The sequence below is a fragment of the Apodemus sylvaticus genome, chromosome 10, assembly GCF_947179515.1.
Source record: "Apodemus sylvaticus chromosome 10, mApoSyl1.1, whole genome shotgun sequence".
Classification (NCBI taxonomy): domain Eukaryota; kingdom Metazoa; phylum Chordata; class Mammalia; order Rodentia; family Muridae; genus Apodemus; species Apodemus sylvaticus.
Genome location: NC_067481.1, coordinates 25,854,666 through 25,876,708, shown reverse-complemented (window position 1 = coordinate 25,876,708; position 22,043 = coordinate 25,854,666). Strand labels below are relative to the sequence as shown.

The window sequence follows — 22,043 nt, the reverse complement described above, 5'->3', positions numbered from 1 at the left end:
CTTCCCAGTCCATCTCACCACTATCCTCTCACCCCATCCCACCGCTCTCTTGCAGACAGTCCTGGACACAGCCAACCTACTTTTCTTTCCTCCTCTGTTCTGGACTCTTCCAAATGCTCTCTCTGGGTATTTTCCCTCTCTTACTCAGAATAAAAAAATTCTGTATTTTAGAATACATAGCAAACTCACCTATGGAGCAGATCTGACAGTGCGATGTCCCAATGTTAAAAGGTCTCCCATAACTAGGATGTGACGTATATGGAACCTGAGGCTAGGTTTGGTCAAGGGATGGCTTGTTACTGAGTAAGTTAACTGCTCTAAGTTCCTATCTCTCATCCCAGAGCAATGTTTACTGGATGAAGAAACAAACAAGCACTTAGGAGACAGGGCACTTCAGGACCCACTGGGGCCCCACAATAGCCAACAAGTTTAAAATGCTGCTACTAATCCAGTTCTATTCCAGAGTTTTACATTTCTCATAGTATAACATGCCTCTTGAGGTTATTATTAAAAATTACTAAGCTGGGGGCTAGAGAGATGGCTCAGGAGAGCACTGACTGCTCTGCCCTTCCAGCAACCACATGGTGGCTCACAACCATCTGTAATGGGATCCAATGCCCTCTTCTGGTGTGTCTGAAAACAGCTACAGTGTACTCATACATAAAAATTACTAAGCTGTTTTCTAACTAGTTCATCTGGTTTCAGAGCAAACAAAGCATATGAAAACACCAACCAGTGCATGGCCACAGGCCTGTCCTGGTGAAAGGGAACATGACTCATCGGAAGTGCAAACTTGAGATACCAATAGCCTGATTTACAAAGAAGACAACAGCTCTGTAGGCTTCTCGGGGCTGGAGTGACAAAGCAACACTCCTCCTTATCTATTTCAGCCAACAACACCAGCATTATTATCGCCAATACCCAGAGACAGTCTCTCTACACATTCTTGCTGTCCTGAAATTAACTATATAAACCAGGCTAGCCTTAGAGACCTGCCTGCCCAGCCTGCCTGCTGGCCTCAAAGGCAGGTTCCACCAGGAAAGTATCCTTGGTTCTTTTTCTTCTCTTAGGTTCTCAACCTTCCTAACATTGTAACTCTTTAAATACAGTTCCTCTCTTGTTGTGACCTGCAACCATAAATTATTTTCATTGCTACTTTGTAACTTTGCTGTTATGAACTGTAATGTAAATATCCCTATTTTCTGATGGTCTCCTTTCCTAGGAGTCCACTGTTAAAGGGTCAGAAGTCTCCTCCTACAGGTTGAGAAAGGCTGCCTTAGGTGGTCAGAACACATAGAAATACTGTTCAATTAAAGATTAACGAAAGCCAGGAGTGGTGGCTCATAAATCATTATATGATCCCTGTACGCCAGGCAGTGGTGGCGCACGCTTTTAATCCCAGTACTTGGGAGGCAGAGGCAGGTGGATTTCTGAGTTCGAGACCAGCCTGGTCTACAGAGTGAGTTCCAGGACAGGCAGAGAAACCCTGTCTCGAAAAACCAAAAAAGGGCTGGTGAGATGGCTCAATGATTAAGAGCACTGACTGTTCTTCTAAAGGTCCTGAGTTCAATTCCCAGCAACCACATGGTGGCTCACAAGCATCTGTATGAGATCTGACACCCTCTTCTGGTGTGTCTAAAGACAGCTACAGTGACAGTGTACCTATATATAATAATAAGTAAATCTTTAAAAAAAAAAAATCCCTGTACTTCTGAGGCTTAAATAGGAGGATCATTATGAACTCAGGGCCAACTTGGGGTTCACATGAGTTTTAGGCCAGCATGGCTACAGAGCATGGCTCTAACGCACCCTGTACACTCCAACGCTGACCGGGAAAACCCACTACATCTCCATTATTATTCTCTGAGCTACTGTTCTTTCTTGCTCGGTGAATGAGTGTCACAACCTTCTCAAACTATCTTCCACACTGTGGTGTGGTGTGAATGGCCTGGAAGCACTGCGACCCTTCTACCTTAACCTGACCAGCACAAGACAGTGTTCCAGCTGCAATCTAAGTTGCCTTACTAGCTTCACGTTGCCACTACCCTGCCTCCTAAACCTGTTTAGGTGTCTCTCCTTCACAGTCCCATTACCTTTACAATGAATTGTTCACATAATACAATATACAATGTAGATTAAATGACAGCTGAAATCAAGTATTTCACTGTTTTCTCAAGATCTAAAAGTAGTAAAATGTATTTTCCTGTTTTCTTTCTCTTTGTTTTTTTTTTTTTTTTTTCCAAAGAGGTGTAGCCCTGGCTATCCTGGAACTTGCTCTGTAGAGCAGGCTAGCTTCAAACTCAGGGATCTACTTGTCCGGAGTGTTTAGGCCTGAGCCACTCTGCCTATCTATACAACTTACCCCTAACAATGGTTCCCAGTGAACCAGATCACAGCTCTCAGTAGAGATCTCCAAGAAGATAAGGTAAAACCGCAGGACAAATGATGAAGTTTATACTATAATGGAATTTTACACTTTCCCACTCAGAACAGATTTGTTCCCCAAATGCTGATATTTACCAGGTCTAGGGTCTACACAAAACTGCTTATCTCTCTACTGTAGACTCCTCAGATATTGAAACAAAGTCAAATATGTCTAAGACACAAGGACCCACAAAAAGTATACCACTCCAACATTCATTAGAACAGGTTCATGGGGCTGGAGAGACAGTTCAGGTAAAGGGCACTTGTTGCTCCAGAGGACCTGGGTTTCAGCACCCACATGGTGGCTCACAGCTTCCCAGAAGTCTAGGTCCAGGGGATGCCATGCCCTCTTGAGATATCCATGGGTGTTAAGCAAGCATGGAGTACACATAGACATGCAGGCAAAACACTCACACACACAAACCACACACAACATACACAAAAAAACACACACAACAAAAACACAAAATACAGTGAGTTAAGCAAGGGGAGAGAGGGAGGGTGGAGGGAGGGAGGGAGGGAAAAGAAAAAAAGAAAGAAAGGTACTTCACTTTTGCTCTGAACTGAGAACTGAGAAGTGAACAGTACTGTCCTTACCTTAACTTCTCCAGCCATTTTATCAACTGCAAACCCTTCAACTGACAGCTGAAAACAAAACAGAGGTTTTAAGTAGTTTAGAGAAATGAAGAGGCTAGACACAGACTTCCACTTACCCCAAAGACAACCAATTCTGTCCCTCCCACTCTCCCACGCAGAAGGGAGTATGTGCATGCTTATAAAACAAACCCCAGCAACTATTGCAGAGTTTTGGGTCTTGTTTTTTGTTTTTTGCTGGGGCTTGACTTCACGGTGCAAAACAGGCCTGTGAGTGAGATGTAGCCACAGACCTTGAGGAACCCTGCATTTGAAGGTAGGAGTGGGAGTTTTGGTCTTGCTATATAGCCAAGGCAACTTTCAAACTCCAAGCAATCCTTCTGTCTCAGCTTCTACAGTGCTGAAGCTACAAGCATAGTCTACCACACCTGGCTGAAGAACCTGAAGAGTTGTGGCTTTTTTTTTTTTTTTTAAAAGATTTGTTTATTTATTAGATGTAAGTACACTGTAGCTGTCTTTAGACACTCCAGAAGAGGGCATCAGAGCTGTCTTCAGACACTCCAGAAGAGGGCATCAAATCTCATTACAGATCACTGTGAGCCACCATGTGGTTGCTGGGATTTGAACTCAGGACCTTTGGAAGAGCAGTTGGTGCTCTTAACCGCTGAGCCATCTCTCCAGCCCAAGAATCTTGTAAAGAGCATAGATCCTAACTTTTGGGTCCAATATGGAGGTTCCCATCCTGTGGATCATGACCCCCATAAAAGTCACATATCAAATATTGTGCACATCTGATATTTATATTATAATTCATTACAATAGCAAAATTATAGTTATAAAGTAGCAATTAAATAATTTATTGTTGGGGGTCTTTACAACATGAGGAACTGTATTAAAGTGTTGGCATTAGGGAAGGTTGAGAACCAGCAGTCTAATAGATCATGGACAATCATTCAACAACATTCAAGATGAGCAAGCTATCCAAGACTCCTACCTTTATTAGTCTGGATATCAAGAAGCCACCCTGGTATCGATTATAGAGCTCTTCCCAGTTGTCCTTTATGAACTTCCAAGCAGCCTTCCTCCCATGCTTGCTGCCTCCAGCTACTCCGCCAATGACTGACACAGTGTCCTGCGGACGTACCTCTTCCTAAGGGGAAAAGAAAAAAAAGAACTGCTATCTAGAGTATTTCATGGCACCAGAGATTACAACAGACTGTTGGAAAACTGCATCAACAACAGGGAAAGCACTCACTACCAAGGAGGGAATGGGATTCCAAAGGCCTTTACTTTCTCGTCATCCTGTTCTAATTCTCACTAGTGTGGGAAAGGACACAGCAGCACAGCAGCCAAGCCTCACAACCTGACTCAATCTCTGGAAACCACAAGATGGAAGGAGGGAAGACCCACTTACCTCCTCTTACACCCACCCCACCCTGCCATACAAGGTAAAGCAATAACAAAATAAAAACCAAACAAAACCAAAAGCTCCAACTAGCTTCCCACAACATCAGGAGGGAGCTGACTCAGACTCTCTATATACCATCCAACATCAACATCAGTTCTCTTTTGTCTTTCTAGACAGAGTATCTCTATGTAGCTGTCACTCTTTATACTAGGATGGCCTCTGACTCAGAGATCCTCGTATCCCTGTCTCATGAGTAGTACTAGGATTAAAGGCACATGCCACCACCTCAAAGTTCAGCAGCAGTTCTCTTGAAAGGGAACTTATAACTTACTGAAAGTGCAAAAGTGAGGACTTTTTGAATCAGTTCAGGAGAAAGAGTAGCCCCAAGAACTCTTTCAATTCTGTTTTTCTCCTCTTGCATATCAGCTTGTTTGTGAAGCTACAGGGAAAAAATAAAGAGGCACAGTTAGCTCTCCCCTGGATTCTATGCATGTTTGGAACAGTTTTTCTTCCAATGAGGTGTGACCTCTGCTCTGTCTTCTCCCTGGCAGGACACTATATCACTTAGCATGTTGCTACTGTGGTTGGGCACTAAACCCCACATCTGCCACTGCAGAACGCCATTAGATGTAGGTGTGCATTAGTCAAACAGTATGTCTCAGTTCTAGAGGCAAAAACTAAAGAGCAAGTCTGCCATGGTCAGATCCTTTACATCACTGACACCTGAAAATGCTTTGTATTAGAGAATAAACTATCACTAAACTGTCACTAAGTTAGCCTGTAAAGCTGAAAATAATCTAGATATCTAGATACATGCAGTTAGTTAATTATTCATTTAAGAAGAGGTGTTAATAATGGGAAGTAGCAGCCAAAAGATCAGAAATTTTAGGACATCTCTGGAAACATAGCTTGACGCCAACCTTTATTATGTAAGACCTTGTTATTCCAAAATAAAAAGACAAAACAAAAAGATATATTGTAGAATGTTGCATAAAATGTGTCTGTGTCTGCTCTGCTCCCTCCTGTGGAGGAGGTTTACTGTCGGGTCTCCCTGTACTGCTGTCCGCCTTGTTTCTTACAGTCAGGATCTGTCAATGAACCTGGAACTGGCCGTTTCACCTAGACTAATTGGCCTGTAAGCTCCCAATCACCTCTGCCTGTGTAGCACCTAGCTCTAACACAGACTCCAAACTGAGGTCCTCTTGCTATGCAGCAAGCTTTGTACCCAACACAACCATCTCTTCAGCCCCAGAAAATCACATAAGATCATCTGGAGCTGGAGAAACAGCTCTGGAGTTAAGAGCACTGGCTGCTCTTGCAGAGGGCCTGGGTTTGGTTCTCAGCACACATATAGTTGTTCATAACTGCTTGTTAACTCTAGCTTCTGGGGGAGCAAAAGTCCACTTCTGAGCTATGCAGGATAGCAGGTACAAAGACAAATATGTAGGCAAAACGTTCATACACATTTAAAGAAAGGAAAGAAAATACGAAACTAGAATTATGTTAAATTTGATTTGAGACAGGGTCTCACTATGCAGTCCAGGATAGTCTAGAACTTTATTTAAAAAAAAAAAAAAAAAAAAAAAGATCCACTGAGCCTTCTCTCCAGTCCCCAGTCTAGAACTCCTTATGTAGATCAGATTGGCCTTAACTTTCTGACAACCCCACTATCTCTTGCTTTCTGAGTCTTCTGAAGGTGCAATATATTCAAGAATAAAACTTTCAGGAAACATTTTTCTCCCAGAGAATATGCAACACACATCCACAAATAGCACTTTAAAATTACACTTCAAGATAACAGGAATTAATTAATTAGATGAGATTAGATTATGTTTTTCGAGAAACAGGGCTGTGTAGCCCTGGCTGGCCTAGAACTTGCTCTGCTGATCAGCTGGTCCTAAACTCAGATTAACCTACTTCTTCTTCTGCCTCCTGAATGCTGGGATTAAAGATGTGTGCTACTACTGCCCAGCAAATTGTGACATATTCATAAGCATATACAACAGGTGTTGATCATACTCACTTCACTATTGCCTTTTCTTGTGCCCTAACCCTCGTTCCCTTGATTTTCCCACATCTGTCTTAAGACACACATTGGGGTACAGATGGTTGATAGCCACCATGTGGTTGCTGGGATTTGAACTCAGGACCTCTAGAAGAGCAGTCAGTGTTCTTAACTGCTGAGCCATCTCTCCAGCCCAGACATATTTATTTTTATTTTATTGTCATGAGGGTTTGCCTGAATATATAAGTGCATTGTGTGTGCATCTGGTTCCCTCCAATGCCAGAGGACATTACCAGATTCCATAGAACTAGAGATATGGACAGCTACCATATGGGTGCTGGGGATGAACCTAGGTTCTCTGTAAGAGCAGCAAGTACCCTTAAGCATTAAGAGACCCCTTCAGCCCCAGTGAGGACGTGCTGTTGTTGTTCAGACAGGGTTCTCATATAATTTAGCTGGCCATGAATTCTATGGGTAGCTGAAGATGGCCTTGAACTCCTGATCTTCTCAGCTTTACTTTCCCAGGGCTCTGCTCACTGGTGTGTGCTAACATGCCTAGCTTACGTGTAAGTATTGTAATAAATACATAGTTCTGATGTGTGACTTGGGTATTTAGAGACATGCTACATAATTACTTGATGACAGAGGTAAGCTAATTTTGACCCTCCCACCTCTAATATAGACATCATGAGAAATGAATGCACAAGGACTAGGCATGGGACCTGACACAAGTCCTATTATTAATTCAAACTCTGAAAGGCTTCCGACATCCCATTTCCTCACCCTCCTCTTTCTCTGGCTCCTCCTTTCCATGCTGGAATGGAACCTAGATCCTTGCATATAAAAAAGCACTATCCGGTTTTTAAAACTTTGTTTGTTTGTTATTTATGGTTTTTCAAGACAGGGTTTCTCTGTGTAGCTCCAGCTGTCCTGGAACTCACTCTGTAGATCAGGCTGGCCTCGAACTCTGAAATCCGCCTGCCTCTGCCTCCCAAGTACTGGGATTAAAGGTGTGCACACTATGCCTGGCTTTTACAGAAAAGGTTTTTGTGGGTTTTTTTGTTTTTTCTTTTTGGTTTTTTGGATTTGGTTTTTTCGAGACAGGGTTTCTCTGTATAGCCCTGGCTGTCCTAGAACTCAGTCTGTAGACCAGGATGGCCTTGAACTCAGAAATCCGCCTGCCTCTGCTTCCCAGAGTGCTAGGATTACAGGCGTGCACCACCACCACCCGGCTTACAGAAAAGTTTTAATGAGCCAGACCAGTGGCCCCAATACCCACCCATCCCAGGGGTACTAGATGACCCTTTCATAAAGGATGCCTAAGATGATTAGATACTTACATTACAGTAATGCAATTTAATATAAAGTGTATTTATATTACACTTCGTAACAGTGGGAAAAATTAATTTATGGTAGGAGGTCACCACAATACAAGACACTATATTAAAGGGTCACAGCATTAAGAAAGTTGTGAGGCTACAGAAGAATTACTTCAAGGCATAATTGGGTCATAGACATCGATTTGAAGGGCAACCTGAATTATCTATGATCTATTATAAAGACCTTGCTTTATAAACTGGTGGAGGCAGGTGTGATGCGTGTCTATGATCGCCATAGTCTTGCCATCATGGGTAAGTGCAGGAAGACGGGGTTCTAGGTCAGCTTCAAGTACAAAGCGAGGTGGAGCATGGCCTGGGTTAAAATGAAGCCCGCTTCAAAAAACAAAAGAAACAAAAACTGAACATGGTGGCACACCTGCAACCTCAGCACTCAAGGCACAAGGACCAGAAACCCAATGCCACTCTTCACCATCAGCCTGGACTACCTGAGACCCTGTCTCAAAACATGCATGAGGACCTGGGATCAACCCTTGCCATTTCAGGGTTAAGAATTAGCTAGCTACTGAATTTATGAAGGGAAAACCACCAAATACACCCGAGGCCCAGGTCTGTGGTCCTGGGAAGTGCACCTCGCTCGGGCATGCTAGACTAACACCTTCCCCATCATGCTCCACTCCCAGAGCTCTTTCCTTTTTACTCTCAGTAGGGTCTCACAAAGTTGCCCAGCCTGTCCTTGAACTCATTCTGTAGTCCACGTAGACCTTAAACTCTCTGTCCTGCTTCAGCCTCCTTACCATGTGAGATTAAAAGCCAAATCCAGCACATGTACTTCTTTGCCCATGCTTTCGTCCACTCCCCAAGCCATTATATATCCAAGTTCAAATGCAGAAATCTGGAGACCTTTTCGAAATACACTTACCTTTAGCATAATATCTAAGGTAGTGGCATCACCATGTTTTAAAACAGTAAGATAAACCTACAAAAGAACACCAGAAAAAAAGAAGTCATTTGAGTTACAAGTATTTTGTTATAAATAGTCTAATGCTAAGAAAAAAAGAAGCTAGGCATGTTGGCGAAGGCCTGTTGTCGTAAAACTGGAGGTGTGGGTGGGTGAGAAAGGAGACGGAAAAAAAGTTCAAGGCCTCTCTCTGTGGGATACACAGTAAGACTCTATGGGTAAAACAGAACAAAATGGGCTACAAGGCCAGTTTAAAATGATAATTACATGTCAATGCACAGACAGACTAAGGTTATCAGTGATTACAGACTGCGGGTGGACAATCACAGAGGGCGGCCATAGTAGCTTGCACAGCTCTCTCAGGGAATACACCAAGTCAGTCACGGTGCAGCACTGCTGCGCTCCTGGAGAACAGGAGAGCCTGGCTGCACACTCCCCGAGGAGCACTTGTCAGCAGGAAGATGGTTGTTCAGTGTCAGTTCTTGGGCTAATTTTAACTTCACAAACTAAAATTGATACCTACAATTCAATGGAATTTATTATTATGTCTTTTTTCCACATGGGGTCACACGCTGACCTCTGCCTCTGCCTCCTGTGTGCTGGGATTAAAGGAGTGTACTACCACACCTAGCTGTCAGGGGAATTTATTACAATAACTTACAGGACTCCTTAGATCAGCAGAGAGAATCTGTTTCCCTTCCACGTGCTCCTTAAACCGACGACGGGCTTCTTCCACAGTTGCCTTATGCCCTGCTTTTCCCAGTTTGCCCAGCACCAAGCCCCTCAGGAGTGCGTCTAGGTGACCTGATGGAGAAGTGAAGACACACACAACTCAAGAAACCTGCTGTGATCAATGCACGGCTGTGCAGTTTGTAACTGTGTGACACCAAATCTGTGGTCTTCAATAAATGCAATCCACCACTCTAGTATTTATGAGAATACTTGATTTAATTTATCAAATTCTTAAGAGGAAAGGAATAAACATACTAGACAAGCAAATTTGCTGCCTGTGTGTGGACTCACAAGCACCAGCTCCTGGAACTTAGTAATGTAGCTAGTCATACTGCTAAAAATGTGAGATCTACATCATGCAAGTTTGACTCAAAGGTTTTTTTTTTTAAGTTATTTATTTTATGTATATGAGTATACTGTAGCAGTTTTCAGACACACCAGAAGAGGGCATCAGATCCATTACAGACGGTCGTGAGCCACCATATGGTTGCTGGGATTTGAACTCAGGACGTCTGGTTAAGAGCAGTCAGTGCTCTTAACTGCTGAGCCATCTCTCCAGCTCCTCAAAGTTTTTTTTTTTTTTTTGTTTTGTTTTGTTGTTTTAAGACCACATAGAACTAAAATGCTCTTTGTTCACTAAACTAAAGCCTTAGATTTTAAAATGAACATTCAATGAATTCATCCTCCAAAGACAAGCACAATTACCAAAACCATACCTCCAACTAAGTAAGTGTCACTGTAATAAAGACCTCCATGAAAGGATCAGGGATACAGCTCTGTGGTAGGGCATGGCAGAGGTATTTGCACTGAAATATAATTTTATTTGGGCATATAGCTTATACCAGAATGGAGGTCAGATTCCCTGGAACTGGAATTACAGATGGCTGTGAACTGAGTCTTGTCTTCTGCAAGAGCTGTAAGGATTCTTAACTGTTAAGCCAGTTCGTTAGCTCCTGTGATTTTGTGTGTGTGTGTGTACACAAGTATATATTTGTGTGCCCATACATGTGGAGGGCGGGCCAACCTTGGGTGTTTTATCTTTTACACAGGGCCTTACTCCTTACCCCTGGATGTCCAGGGACTCTCTTTGAAGAGCAGGCTGGCCTCAACCTCACAGAGATCCACCTCTTCTGTCTCCCAAGTGCCGAGATAAGGACGTGTGCCAGCAATCCTGGCCACTTCACTCTTGCAGACTTTCTCTCTCACTGAAATGGAGCCCTACAGATCTTTCTTCAGTGCTGGGGACACAGGCACAGGTCACTGCTCCAGGCAATCTTCTTGGGATTAAACACAGGTCTGTCTCCAGGTCTGCACTCTTAGAAACAGCTGAGCTGTCTCCCCAGCCCTCACTGAAACTCTGCTACCGCCTTATGTTGTCGGACCAAGCAACACAAGAACTTTTTTGCTCTTTAATTTCCCTGTCAGTACAGGTACAGAACAAAGACATTCACCCTGTATTCACTCTAAATCAAAGATTTTAAACATTATTATTTCCAGAGACAAGTGCAACACCCAGGAACTGGGCTGCATGTGCTCCTTCCTCTCTGCTGTCCTGTTACTATGTCCTCTCTCTAAAGCTAACGAATTGCTGAGTCTGGACTCCTCTCTCTTGATGACTCCGTGAGAAGTCATAGCAGCAATACCTTCTACCTTTTATCATAATACACATATTTTCTAATACTACTGCATTCCCCTTGGTAACCTTCCAATTTCCCTATATACTCTTGTATAATTTTCTCCTTAAAGACTCTATCTATTAAAGTATATAGGCATACTACTTCACAGAATCTAAGACCAAAATTGTCAATTCTCTATTCCTTTCTGCTTGGAACAACCAACACAGCTTACCACTTTCCCTCGGCCTTAAAATACAATACTTTGAATACCCTCTTCTCGCTAAGCCTTGCAACCCAGGATGGTGGTCAACTCTATGAAACTGAGGGTGGCTTCTGATCTTCCCCCTTCTACCTCCTAGGGTTTGCAGTGTGGACCTCATGCCACGCCTCTTTTCTGTTTTGGTTCTGGAGATAAAAGAGCCTCAGGTAGACCAGACAGGCCTTGAGTGTTTCTGCTTCCCAATTACAGGAATGCACCACCAGTACACTTCTGCCAGTCTCTAATTCCTGAATTTAGATATAGTTCTGAAACATCTCTACCTATTCTTAGTCCTTAGGTGGTTTCTTCTAGTTTCACAGTGGTAAATTCTAACTGCCTGCTATTAGTTCTGAACTGTATTTACCTAGCCTGCATCTCTAGGCATTCTCTAATGTAGAAAAAGACCCAAATCAGAAAGATCCTAAACCAAACTCCAGACTCTTTTTTTGCAACCAAAGCTGCTTCTATAGCCAGTTTTTGTTTCCCAGGCTGGTGTGGGACCCAGAACTCTTTGTGCCTGCTCCTCTTTTTTGGGAGACAGGGGTCAGGAGTGGAGTGTGTCTGTGTGTTCTATGGTTCTTGCGTGCAACAGCCCTGGCTGTCTTGGAATTTGCTCTGTAAACCAGGCTGTCCTCAGCTCAGACATCTGCTTGCCTCTGATTTCCAAGTGGTAGGATTAAAGGTATGTGCCACTGCCGGCCAGCTAAGCAGTCTTAATCTGATGAGTCCTCTTTTTACCACACTCAGTCCTCCAAAACCACAGAGAGAAGGCATCACTTGTATGTGCTAATGGCAACCAATACCTTAAGTGGAATACTCAAATAAGCCTTCCAAATGGTTTTCCTTCAGTTTCACAGTCACACAAATCAAATTATGCTCCTCTGATCAAAACTTTTAAAACTAGCATCTGGTATCACAGAATGTGAAACATAAGGAACTTGCTTTAGCCCACCTCCCTGTAAGGGAGCTGCTGACTTGACATGGGCCTCTCACCTCCTCCCCAGGCCTGACCCCAAGCAGCCTTCTGGTTTGCACTCAACACTCTGGGCACACTCTTGCTTGAGATTCTTGTGACTTGCTGGTCCCTCTGGTCAAGACCGTGTTTGCTCTGCTCGTGTATCTCTTCTTCAGGTCTCCGATTATGCTCAAAGATCAGTTATTAGTAATGATTTTTCCCCAACTATTTTATAAAATACTGGCTTAGCATTCCTTATTGACACTATCTGATTTTACTTGTGATCCTATACATTATCTTAATATAATTTGTTTGCTATGTCTCCCATTTGAATGTAAGCTATACGGGACAAAGCCTTAGCTCTACTGACAGTTTTTACAATAGCACCTGCCTTTTACTAGTTACATAAATATTAGTTGAATCATGAAGGAAAGACAGTGGTAAGTATTTGATACTATTACTGTTCTTATTTTTAAAAATTCCAGACTAATGTAATGGTCTGTGCTAAACTCTGCCAGTGATCTACACATAGAATCCAAGATTGAGATTATTCAGGAGAAAACACCTCACTTAGTAAGCAGATGGAAACAAATAATTGTATTTAAAGCCTCCGAATCATCATTCTCAACATTTAAATGACATTTGGGTTTTTGTTGTTGTTGGTTTTTTTTTTGGTTTTTTGGACTTGGTTTTTTTTTCAAGACAGGGTTTCTCTGTATAGCTCTGGCTGTCCTGGAACTCACTCTGTAGACCAGGACGGCCTCGAACTCAGAAGTCTGCCTGCAACTGCCTCCCAGAGTGCTGGGATTATAGGCATGTGCCACCACCGCCCGGTGTTAAATGTCAATTTTTAAAAAGGAGCATGATTATAGAAATAATCATGGAAAGGCAGAAAGCAATTAAAATCCCTATTTTAAAAAGCTGAACCCTACCAAGTGTGATGATTCATACTAAGGCAGGAGAGTCACTACAGGTTCCAAGCTACGTGAGCTACTGTTTTGTGCTGGTGTAACAATTTCACCAGCAGGTTCAGAGCATTACATTTCTGGCCAATTGAATATACTGTAAAATCTGGATACAGAGATGCTGCTACTTGTTAACCACACATGAAGAGAAAGTACTAACTTTAGATTCTTTCCCCATACAGTACATTCATTTATTACCTTCTCCAGGTTTGGGGTCCCAGCCCAGTCTCTCTCCTATAGGTGAAAAGACATCTTTGACAAACTCCTGGATTTCCTCATAGAAGTCTGTGTGGGACAAGAGAGTTGAAAGAATCCCCAGGTTACAGCTCAGGTCGCTCCATACAGTATAATTGGGCTCATTCACAAAAGCCTCCATGACTTTTAGAACCTCTACAGTGCTAATGATTCCAGCTCGAGCCTGGGATAGGAAAAAACACAAATTAGCGCAGCCTTCAAACTAAACAAGACAAAAGAAAGCAAACATGTATGTTGGCATTCTCTACTGCTAACAATTCTCTTGGTTTAAGAAAATGAGGCTAAGTAAGTTCAGAATACTGTTAGAATAAAAATCCTATCATGACAATATCTATTGTTAATTTCTTTGCTATATGTAAAAAAGAACTCCTTAAAAAAATTGAACTTCATAATTTGGGACCAATAAAAACCAGTTAACTTCTTGTTTCTACTCAGTTTCTGGGGTATCACTTTGATGTTTTAAATTTCTTATACTTTGAGAAAAGTTGCAAAAAAAAGTTGGGGCTCTGGTTCTTGACAAAGGCTCTTTCAAGGCTGAATCTGCAAACTGTCAACTTGGGCTTCTCCGTTACTCACTTCTAAAGGAACATGAATGGGAAGGCTCTGCACATTCAGAGTGCTTTCAGCACCGACTAACAAGAGTTGGAAAAAGAACTTCTATTCGAGAAGCCAACTGCACAACAGCCCATTCTCCTGGGATAGGTCTCTCTTGAGAATGAGATCAGCAGATGGGAGGGTATGTCCATCAATGCTAATCTGTGTTTATTTAAAGAAGGAATCCAATCAGCAATCACAGAGGGTAGGGAGACTTCAGGTCCAATTTAAAGGAACACTAGAAAGAATGATAATTTTACCACAGACAAAGACATTCTGAAATTATCTAACCTGCTGGAGTCATAAAGACAAAAACATGAATTTTGCTGATTTAAATCCTTCCTGGAACAAAGCCAAATATATATAAAATTCTGGGCTGATATGCTATAATTTGAGTAATAACATACTGTAAAAACATTCTTGCTTTCTCAGCAAAGTATAAATACTATTTAAGAACAACATAAAATCACTCTGAATTAGTGTTTGAAAAATCAATAGGGAGGGGGCTGGAGAGATGATGGCTCAGTGGTTAAGAGCACTGGCTGCTCTTCCAGAGGTTCTGAATTCAATTCCCAGCAACCACATGGTGGCTCACAACCATCGTTAATGGGATCCAATACCCTCTCTTCTGGTGTGTCTGAAGACAGCTACAGTGTATTCACATACATAAAATAAATAAATAAATAAATCTTTTAAAAAATCAGTAGGGAAATCTCTTCATGACTCATATCCATTTGTTTTAAAAGAATGGACTTTTGTCCCTACAAAGGACAGTTTAAGCACAGGTAAGTTAAAAACAACAACAACAACAACAACAACAACAACCACCAACAACAAAACCAAAAAACCAAAAACTGGATTAGTGAAATGAAATTTGCTTCAGACAAATGATGTAGGCAACAATTTTGTCATGTTAATTAAAAATTAGTCATTTGAAGTCATCCCAAATGAGCTAAGTTTCAGGAAGGACCATATACTTCTAATATTCTTTATATACATTTAACCATTATACCCTGCAACCAATAAAATGCATCATATGACCTAAGCGCGAGTGAGAATGCTCACCAAAGAAAAGAGGTCATTCTGTAATCCAAGTCGATCCACTGGGGGCAGAGAAAGGTCACGGATGCCCGGTAATAAACTTTCCAGCATGGCAGAGCTGTATTGGGTTCGATAAAACCCAACTGTTCCCAGATTTAGCTGAAAGGAGACAATAAATACTATTAACCACTTCCTTTCTCCTCACTTCGTGAGACAGGTTTCCTTTATGTAGTCCTGGCTGTTCTGGAATTCACTCTGTAGACCAAGCTGGCCTTAAACTCAAGAGATCTTCTCCTGCCTCTGACTCTTGAGGGCTGGGATTACAGGTGAGCAGGACTGTGATTTTCTTTTTTTCTTTTTTTAATTTTTTTAAAATTTTTTTAAGATTTATTTATTTATTATATGTAAGTACACTGTAGCTGTCTTCAGACACTCCAGAAGAGGGTGTCAGATCTTGTTAAGGATAGTTTTGAGCCACCATGTGGTTGCTGGGATTTGAACTCAGGACCTTCGGAAGAGCAGTCAGTGCTCTTAACCGCTGAGCCATCTCTCCAGCCCCCTTTTTTTATTTTTAAAAATTATTTATTTATTGGATGAGTGTTGTGATTACACACACCAGAAGAGGGCATCAGATCCCATTACAGATGGATGGTTGTGAGTCACCATTATGGGCATTGGGAATTAAACTCAGGATTAAACTCTGGAAGAGTAGCCAGTGATCTTAACCACTGAGCCATCTCTCCAGCCCCATCTCTCCATTTTAAAAAGGTATTTTTGAGTGGGTATGGTGGTCAACCTGCTCTACATACTGAGCTCCAGGGCAACTATAGCTACATAAGACCTTGTCCCAAAACAACAACAGCAACAACAATGCAAAACAAAGAAGCAAAAAAATTGGGGGGGGGGGGTAGTGATGAGAATCAAAATCACGGATTCCTACATGCTTCTCAAGTATTCTCCTACTGAGCTAAGTCTGGGAGGCAGAGGCAGGCAGATTTCTGAGTTCAAGGCCAGCCTGGTCTACAGAGTGAGTTCCAGGACAGCCAGGGAAACACAGAGAAACCGTCTTGAAAAAACCAAATCCAAAAAAACCAAAAACAAACAAACAAACATAGGTAAAATAAAATTATAAAGTTTTCTACATAGAAGTATTGTAAAAATAGGGCATCTGTTTGGCAGCTTACAATTGTCTTTACCTCCAGTTCCAGGGCATCAAACCCCTCACACAGAAATACAGGCAGACATAACACTAATTCACGGAAGACCAGATTAAATAATAAAAAAAAATATTTTAAACTAATTAAAAAATTCTAGTCCAATTATTTTGAGTTTCTGTTATCTTTTACTATAGGGACTATATCTTTATATACTTAATTATAATCACAGTGTATATAACGTTTTCTTTCTTTTTTGGTTTTTTTTCTCCGTATAGCCCTGGCTGTCCTGTCCTGGTACTCATTCTGTAGACCAGGCTGGCCTCGAACTCAGAAATCTGACTGCCTCTGTCTTTGAAAGTGCTGGGATTACAGGCGTGTGCCACCACCACCTGGCTTTTTTTTTTTAAAAAAACGTTTTCTAATTTATGAGAAAATTCCATATGGCTACTGCAATATCATAATTTTAAATGCCAGTACATTCCAGAGTATATTTTAAATATTAAAATTAAAAAAATGGCTATTTCTTAGCAACTAAAATTTTGGGATAACCTATAATTGTAAGAAGAAATTGCAGCAAAAATTTTTTTACAAAGTAAAAATAACTTACCCATTGGTGGTTTCCTATTCCACTGACAAACAGATTTTTATCTATTTCTGCTCTCACTTGAGGAATGTTATATGAGGACAACACAGACCTGAGGCTAACACATGCTCAGAACGGTAGGATAGCTTAGGTGGTTTTCATTATTTGTGTTCTTTGGCTGTCCTTGAAGTCACTGTTTAGAAAAGGAGGCAATTGTACCTGCAGCACTACAGAGGTTCTATGCCAGTGCACTATTTACTCTTTCCTTGGTTTCCTTTTTTTGAAACAGAGTATCACTAGCCTAGGCTAGCCTCAAACTTTAACATCCTGCATCAGCCTCCTATGTGCTGGGGTTAAAAGTGTGCATGACCAAATCTGCTTAGAAATGTTTTTCCTCTGGAAGTACTAGTCTAAATTGAAAAAGACAATTCAGAGTCAGCCACAAAAACATCAGAGTAAGGAAAACAAATCACTTCAGAAAAGGTAAACACAGCTATGCCATTCTACCCTCACCTTTACCCAGTGGTCTGGTTTGACATTTTTCAAAACCACACTCATCTCCGGCTTGTCCATCAGAATTTTCAGCTTAGCCTGGCTGGGATCCTCACTGGTTGAAACTGTGATAGGAACCATCCACTGAGGACAGTCTTCACCTAAGCAAAGAGAACAAAAAGAAAACTTGGAAGACAAGGTTACCCTGAGAGAAGCAGGTGGTAAAACAAAGGACTGCCAGGCTGTAACCAAGATACACTCTCAGTGTTACACTATGCCTTCAGGTGACCCCAACACTATTAGCAAAATCACAACCGTCTAAAGGACAATGTTTTCCCCTTTGCAAAGCAATAAAGACAGCAATGATTCTACAGTTAACTTGGGGAGTCAGTGTTCGAAGATGCTTCCATTAAAGGGCTCCCACTCTAGTGACACTGTACAGAACCAATCCCAGGAACTATTTATTTCATCACTGAGGAGTCACATCTAAAGCCAAAGCCATTGAAAGACAGAGCCAAATCAGTGTCATAGATATCAAACAGCAAAGCAGACATTTTCTGAGTATATTAACAGAACTATTTAAAAGCAGCAGAGTCAGTATTGAGGAAGCTGCATGTCTTTTTTTTTTTTTTTTGGATTCGTTGTTTTCAAGACAGAGTTTCTCTGTATAGCCCTGGCTGTACTGGAACTCACTCACCGCCCAGCCCTGCATGTCTTTTTTAAAATATTATTTATTGATTTATTTTATGTATATGAGTACACTGTAGCTGTCTTCAGACACACCAGAAGAGGGCATCAGATCCCATTACTGATGGTTGTGAGCCACCATGTGGTTGCTGGGAATTGAACTCAGGACCTCTGGAAGAGCAGTCAGTGCTCTTAACCAATGAACCATCTCTCCAGCCCCAAGCTGCATGTCTTTTTAAAAGATTAAACCACTGAGATACCCAAGGTTTTAATGTCACCTATATTAGTCTTAGGGAGAGAAAAACCTGCAAACCTATCAGTATTACAATATAGATTATAAATATGAGGGACAAAAGAGCAATTGTGACACGTAAGGACCTAATTGGAGAGTAAACCCATAGACTGACTTATCAGACTTATTTAAGTCTTTTTCCCATTAGGCAAGGAGAGACGGAGGTCAAACCCATGACCTCCAGTGAGCAGAGTAGTACAAAGTGAGACAACGAAGGGCAGAGGCCATTCTTCTTTACTGGATCTTGTGAACACAATATGACATGACAGTGGTGACAGAGAGGCAGTTTCATATATACCTCCCCTACTAAGACTACTATTCTAAAGAAAATGAAACTTAGTTCTTCAATGAAAATTAAATTGCCTAGTTGAAACTTTATAGGTAAAAAGGGCCTGATGACAAACAGTTATTCGAGAAGGCAACAGCAGTTGGGAGGACAAACTGGGGGACTTCTACTATCTTATTTGAATTCCCACTCTTCTAAACTCTTTACATAGGTGACTTGGAGCAAACAAGGTCTCTATACATACCCCTGGCTGTCCTGGAACTCACTCTGTAGACAAGGCTGGCCTCAATATCACAGAGACCTTTCCTGCCTCTGCCTCCCAAGGGCCGAGACTAGAGCTGTGCATTGCCGCAGCAACCTGACAGCAATTTAACCACCCTAGCCTCAGCTTTTTTTAGGTGTAGAAGAGAGGCATTACTCTACGCAGAGAAAATAAAGTAAGAACCAACTGCAGTGACTAGCATAATGGTAAGTAAAGACAATCATCACTTAATTAATACTTATTAAGCCTAATCACAAAAAGAAAGACAAAAAGAAAGAAACAAACAAACAAAAGAAAAAAACTAACACAGTAAGTCCTCAGAGCAGCAGTTTTCAACCTGTGGGCCTCAATTCCTTTGGGGGTTGAAGGACCCCTTTCACAGGGGTCACACATTAGACAACCTGTATATCACATATTCACATTATGATTCATAATAGTAAGAAAATTAGTTATGAAGTAGCAACACAAATAATTTTTATGGTTGGGGGTCACCACAAGACTGGGTTGCAGCATTAGGAAAACTGAGAACCACTGCCTTACATATTTTAGGGTATTCCAATCCTTTCTAAAAAATTCTTTTTCAATAAGAGAATACATTTTATTGCTTTTTTTTTTTCAAGACTGGGTTTCTCTGTGTAGCCCTAGGTGTCCTAGAACTCCCTGGCAAGACCAGGCTGACCTTGAACTCAAGAGATCTCCCTGCCTCTGACTCCTAAATGCTGGGATTAAAGGCCACCACAGCCTGATGCAAGACACATATTTTTAAAGATCAGGCCTAGAGTGATGGATCAGCAGTTAAGAGCACTGGCTGCTTTTCCAAAGGACCTGGGTTCAATTCCTAGCACCTACATTCTGGAAAACAATTGCCTATAACTGTAGTTCTAGGGGATCTAATGCCCTCTTCTATCCTCTTCAGGTACCTGCACACAACTGGTGCACATACAGACAAGCAGGCACACACACTCACATATATAAAATAAATAACTGGGGCAGCCTGGAGCAGGAAGCTCAATCTGTGTTGGCACAGCCGGACGACTGGAGTGCCAAGGGCCAAGGGAGCAAAGCAGGACAGGTCAGCCACCCAAACCACAGATCTCTGGAATCACACTGGAGCAGCTGGGAAGGTGAGTGCTCCTGGGACCAGGGCTGGCAGGAGCCACCCACCAGAAGGCATGCAGCTAGCTAGCGAGTATAACTGGGGCAGGGCAGAGTCCAGTGACAAGAGTGATGACTCTTTGCTGTCCTGTCTGTTTGTTCCAGCACTTAGCCCAGGCCAGAGGCAGACTCCTAGGTTGAAGACAACTGGGATGGCTTGGGGGCTGAGAGCACAAAGGGGAAGGCAGAGGTGGCCCAGAAAAAGTGAGAGGAAATAGAAATGGAAGCCAAGGCCGGGCGGTGGTGGTGCACGCCTGTAATACCAGCATTCTGGGAGGCAGAGGCAGGCGGATTTCTGAGTTCGAGGCCAGCCTGGTCTACAGAGTAAGTTCCAGGACAGCCAGGGTTATACAAAGAGAAACCCTGTCTCGGAAAAACCAAATCCAAAAAACAAAACAAAACAAAAAGAAATGGAAGCCAAGTAGGCAGAGAAAAAGTCCACCAAGGGGCCCATGAAGCTGGGAGCCCAGAAGCTGGACTGACAACACAAACCCCAAATCCCTGGGCATTTCCAATTACTGGAGAGCGGGCCAGGCAGATGAATTTATTGTACAAACCATGTGAGCCTGGTCAGCAGACCAGGTACATCTAGTGTACATAATCAGAACCACAATGAATGCTATTTCACAATAACTAACTAACTAACTAACTCACTACTGAATCCAAAGTATAACTAGACAAAGAATAGCATGTTTCCTTTTATTTTGAAAACTACTAGTAAGGAACCCAAATCCTCTTTGCTCACCGCCATATGGTCCACTGGCACAGAACTTCTTTTGAGACAGCTTCAGCACTCTGTCATCTTCTACCTAAAGAGGCAAAGCATAGGCTGTACCAACAATAATGGTGGTGTTGGGTGGGAGTGTTACTATGACAGGATAAGCAGGAAACAGTACAAATTGTCTTCTTTGATGAGATGAGAATACTACAGAATAGGAAAAGAAGTCACTCTTGAGGAAGGGGGTCATGAGCCACACCTCTCGCTGATGAGAAGCTGCTTTCAATTTTCTTCAGAGATGTGGCCCCTGGCAGGTTGTTCATGTTCTAGTAACTGCCCTTTACCCATGTGAATGCAAAGGTTTTTAAAATTATTTTTAAATGTCTTAAAAAGAAAAAAGAGAAAAAATGTGACTGTAAGTCTAGAGAATCAAAAGCAAACAGCCATGTGTTTGAGTAAGATGGCAGCTCATGGCCATGCAAGCTCCAGGCCCTGAGTTCGATCCCCGGCACCCATGTAAAAACTGCGCTGTGTTAACGAACCCTTGTAACCACAGTGTATGCACGGCAGGAACACAGGATCCCTAGAGCTTGCTGTCCAATCAACCCAGTCAAACTAGCAAATCCCAGGGCCTAGTGAAAGAACCTGTTAAAAAGCCAAGGTGGAAGGTAGACAGCCTACTGATCTCTGTCCTTCACACACACACACACACACACACACACACACACACACACACACACACACACACACACACTGTGCACTCACTCCCACCCACTGCCACCAAAGGAAATAACCTTCAACAAATAGGCAGTCACTTGCCTCATTGCTCATCAATAATTACATTCTGGGATATTTCAAAGATCACACACTATAACAGAGCTGAACTTAATTAAATCAAATGTAAAACTAAACAAATAATGACCTTAGTATGTAAACAAAGTACAAGAAACAGAATCAAAGTCCAGGCATAGTGGCACAAGCTTTTAACCTCATCACTAGGGAGGAAAGGCAGGCAGATATCTAGAAGTTCTAGGCTAGCTGAGGCTAAATAGAGAGACCCAATTTCCAAAAAACAAAACAAACAAGCCAGCAAACAAGAAAGAAAAGGTTCTACATTAAATACACAGCATCACTAAATAAATGAATTAATGAATAAAAGTTAAAATAAAAAATGCAAGCTGAAGACACGGCTCAGCAGTTACAAGCACCGGCTGTCCTTCATTCCAGAGGACCTGGGTTTAATGCCCCAGTGTTCACACAGTAAC

The 22,043-nt window shown here is 42.0% G+C and overlaps 1 protein-coding gene across 2 annotated transcripts in view; it reads right to left on the bottom strand.

Moving 5' to 3' along the window:
• Npepps (aminopeptidase puromycin sensitive) overlaps positions 1-22,043 on the bottom strand; it is an 82,777-nt gene that overhangs the window by 3,805 nt on the left and 56,929 nt on the right. For both annotated transcript variants that reach the window (XM_052194484.1, XM_052194485.1), the window contains 9 exons: positions 20,806-20,869; positions 17,400-17,539; positions 15,171-15,305; positions 13,455-13,674; positions 9,391-9,533; positions 8,691-8,747; positions 4,758-4,865; positions 4,013-4,168; positions 3,022-3,069 (listed from right to left, as the gene is read on the bottom strand). In XM_052194484.1, coding sequence (XP_052050444.1) covers positions 3,022-3,069; positions 4,013-4,168; positions 4,758-4,865; positions 8,691-8,747; positions 9,391-9,533; positions 13,455-13,674; positions 15,171-15,305; positions 17,400-17,539; positions 20,806-20,869 — 1,071 coding nt within the window. The remainder of the gene's footprint in view (positions 1-3,021; positions 3,070-4,012; positions 4,169-4,757; positions 4,866-8,690; positions 8,748-9,390; positions 9,534-13,454; positions 13,675-15,170; positions 15,306-17,399; positions 17,540-20,805; positions 20,870-22,043) is intronic.